Genomic DNA, 3685 nt, shown 5'->3' on the forward strand with positions numbered 1-3685 from the left:
GTCCCTCATTTAATTAATTTTAATCCTTAGAAATCGAGGCGTGCCATTTAGTTGAATTTCCATGGCCCTCGCAAAGCTGAAACGCGTAGTTGCTTTAAGCGCGTTATTTCAATAATATTACCTTCCTAAACTCGGGTTTGCATTTCATGTGACCCAAATCAAATCTTAAACGTTGAATAAAATATGTTTAGGATTGTGGGTGCATTTCATGTGGTGCGATCCAAAGACGTGTTTTAAACGACGTTTAATCTTCTTTAAAAATTAAATAAAAGCGGTTTGAAAGCTAAAATTCACATAGATTTAAAAGCGGTTTTAAAATCAAATAATTGAGCTAAAAATAATAGTTGAGCGATCGTGCTAGAACCACGGAACTCGGGAATGCCTAACACCTTCTCCCGGGTTAACAGAATTCCTTACTCGGATTTTTGTGTTCGCGGACTGAAAAACAGAGTCAATCTTTCCCTCGATTCGGGATTTGAACCGGTGACTTGGGACACCATAATCATCCCAAGTGGCGACTCTGAATCTTTAATAAATAAATCCTGTTTTGATTGTCCTTTAATTGGAAAAACTTCTTTATATACTCCCTTTCGGGATGTAGGAAAATGGAGGTGTGACAATACCAAGCTTGAGGAGCCTGTTTTAACCCATACAATGCTTTGTCCAGTTTAAACACATATTCAGGGTGTTCATGACATTCAAACCCTGGAGGTTGCTTTACATAGACTTCTTCCTTAAGAAGTTCATTCAGAAATGCACATTTGACATCCTTTTGGATCAAGGTGAATTCCATATGAGATGCAAAAGTGATTAGGATTCTAATAGCTTCCATGCGAGCGACCGGAGCAAATGTTTCATCGTAATCAATCCGTTCCTCCTGATTGTAGCCTTAAACCACTAGCATGGCCTTGTTTCTTATGGTGTTTCCATGTTTATCAATCTTGTTCCTGAATACCCACCTGGTTCCTATAATTGTTCGATATGAGGGTCTAGCTACCAGGTGCCAGACATTGTTCCTTTCAAACTGATGCAGCTCATCTTGTATGGCTGTAATCCAATCTGCATCTTTCAGGGCTTCCTTGATATTTTTGGGCTTTATTTGAGAGAGAAAGGCAGAGAAGGCAAGTGAATATCTGGCTTTTGACATAGTTTGTACTCCGGAATCTATGGGAGTAATTATGTTGTTAAAAGGATAAGAACTTTTGTGTTTCCAGGTAGACATCTGAGGTTCATTTGTAAAGGTGGTGGGTATATTTAACTGGTTCTCTTGTGTTCTTCTCTCAGGTACTAGTGGAGTACCCTGGACTACATCAACCACTCTTTTTTTAGCTTCGATGGTTGTAATTGATGTACCTGGTTCCACTGAAGAAGAGGCAACATTGTCTTCACTCGGCTCTTTTACTTGGCTCATCATATCTGCCTTTCCATTTGTCATGTCAATGACTTCACGAGGGACTAGTAAGGGTTCTCCATCTTTATCTTCTTCATCACTCTTCTCACAGGAGGGATATGATTCATCAAAAATAACATGAACACTTTCCTCAGCACATTGAGTCTGCTTGTTGTATATCTTGTAAGCTTTGCTTCGAGAAACGTAGCCCAGAAATATTCCTTCATCACACTTGGCATAAAATTTGCCAAGCTAATCCTTTCCATTGTTGAGAACATAACATTTGCACCCAAATGTTCTTAGGTGAGTCAGGTTGGGTTCCTTCTATTCAGCAACTCATAAGGGGGTTTTATTCAGGAGTGATCTGATCATACACCTGTTCACCAAGTAGCAGGCAGTGTTGATTACTTCAGCCTAGAAGTTCTTTGCAATTCCACTATCGATCAGCATTGTTCTTCAAGAGTTCTATTCTTCCTTTCCACTACTCCATTTTGCTTGGGGGTTCTAGGAGCTGAGAAGTTGTAAGAAATGCCATTTTCATTGCAGAACTCATCAAATTTGGCATTGTCAAATTGTGTTCCATGATCTGATCTAATACATTCGACTCTAGACTCCATCTTCACCTGGAGTTTCTTCACAAAAGCCACAACACCTCAAATGTTTCATCTTTAGTTTTAAGAAACAGAGTCTATGTGAATCTAGAGTAGTCATCTACTATCACAAAAATGTTTCTTTTTCTTCCGCTATTTTGCACCCTCATAGGGACACATAGGTACATATGCAGAAGATCGAGTGGCTTTGAGGTGCTTACGTCCTTTTTAGATTTAAAAGAGGACTTCACATGCTTTCCTCTAGCATATTCATCACAAACTTTCTGTACTTTGAATTTTGACAGGGGCAAACCATGGACCAGGTCCTTCTGAATTAGTTTGTTCAGAAGAGAGAAGCTTGCGTATCCCAATATTCTGTGCCAAAGTTCAGCATCATCATCAACAACTTTCAGACAACTCAGATCACCACTTTGTAAGGACTCGAAATCAACAACATAGATGTTGTTGTATCTCTTGGCCACAAGTACCACTTCACCAGTTACCGGTTTTGTAACTGTACATATCTTGGACAAGAACTCCACCTTGTTTCCTTTATCACAAATCTGAGAGACACTTAAGAGACTATACTTAAGACCATTGACATAGTACACATTCTCAATAAAGTGAGTGAGTGATTTCCCGACTTTTCTAATTCCAAGAATGTACCCCTTTTTTACATTGCCAAATGATATACTCCCTCCTTGCAGGGCTTTTAGTGAAAGAAAGTCCATGGTGTTCCCATTCATGTGCTTTGAACACCCACTATTGACCGCTTCTTTTCACTGTTCCCTGTACAAGAAGATCAAGAGTTAGTTTTAGGAACACAAGCAAGTTTGGGTCCCTTGTAGTAGGCAAGAGGATGAATAAGAGCTCTCTTAGTGCATGGAAGTAATATGCGTTTTTTTGTGGATAGAACCTGGTCCCTTTTTAGTAGTTACATTTTTAGCAAACACTTTATTTTTCTGAATGGACTGGACCCTGGCTTGGCAATTTTCCTTGAAATCTCCATTGTTCCCACAGTGGGTACACAACCAGTTGTCTGGTACATTCGCATACTTGTTATGTGGGTTGTAAGGGGTTTTCTCCCTTTGGAACCCTATTCCCTGCCTGTTTCGACCATTATTAGCGTACATGGTAGTGATAGCTTCGGAGGACCAGGTCCACTTTAGGGACTTTTCAAGATCATTTTTTACTCTTTCCAGTTCAGTTTAGAGGTGCTTGTTTTTCTTAGTTTCAACACACAACCTAGTTCTCACAGCTTTCAACTCGTTTTCAAGCCTAATGTGTTCCTCACTGGCTACCTATTTTCCTTTTCCAGTGTTTCCAGGTTTAGACTCAGTTCCTAGTCCCCCTATTGTTTCCTTCAGGTCTGCAACTACTACCAAGAGATCATCTCTGTCTTCATCAATCTCAGTCACTCTTTTCACTAGGGCCTCCTTTTCTTTACTGAAGTTCTCAATGGTTTCCTTATGGTCAACAACTACACCCACTAAGTCATCTATTTCATGCTCTATGTTGGCAATTTTTTTTGTTTAAGACACTTTTTTCTTTCTCCAACTCACAAATGGTTTCCTTCAGATCCATTACACATGTAGACATATGATTTTTGACCCTCCCCAAGATTTTACATATTTTTGTATTTAAATATTTAGTTTTAGGTCTAATATAGTTATCTTGACTAGTTTTGGCCCTTTTATATTATTTT

The 3685-nt window shown here is 39.1% G+C and overlaps 1 protein-coding gene across 1 annotated transcript; it reads right to left on the minus strand.

The window, feature by feature from the left end:
• Positions 1-889: 889 nt before the first annotated feature.
• Positions 890-2711, minus strand: LOC138881281 (uncharacterized). The gene is made up of 2 exons (XM_070161497.1): positions 2202-2711; positions 890-1642 (listed from the first exon to the last, which is right to left on the minus strand). Exons 1-2 carry the CDS (start codon positions 2709-2711, stop codon positions 890-892), a joined length of 1263 nt encoding a protein of 420 aa, XP_070017598.1.
• Positions 2712-3685: the final 974 nt, after the last annotated feature.

Source organism: Nicotiana sylvestris, chromosome 11 (genome assembly GCF_000393655.2).
Source record: "Nicotiana sylvestris chromosome 11, ASM39365v2, whole genome shotgun sequence".
NCBI classification, from domain to species: Eukaryota; Viridiplantae; Streptophyta; class Magnoliopsida; order Solanales; family Solanaceae; genus Nicotiana; species Nicotiana sylvestris.

Excerpts from the sequence above, each read along its gene's own strand:
- LOC138881281 (XM_070161497.1), bottom strand. The coding sequence starts at position 2,711 with ATGGACTTTCTTTCACTAAAAGCCCTGCAAGGAGGGAGTATATCATTT. Across the intron at positions 1,643-2,201 it reads CTTTTAAATCTAAAAAGGAC|CTTGGCAAATTTTATGCCAA; the intron begins GTAAGCACCTCA and ends GGAAAGGATTAG.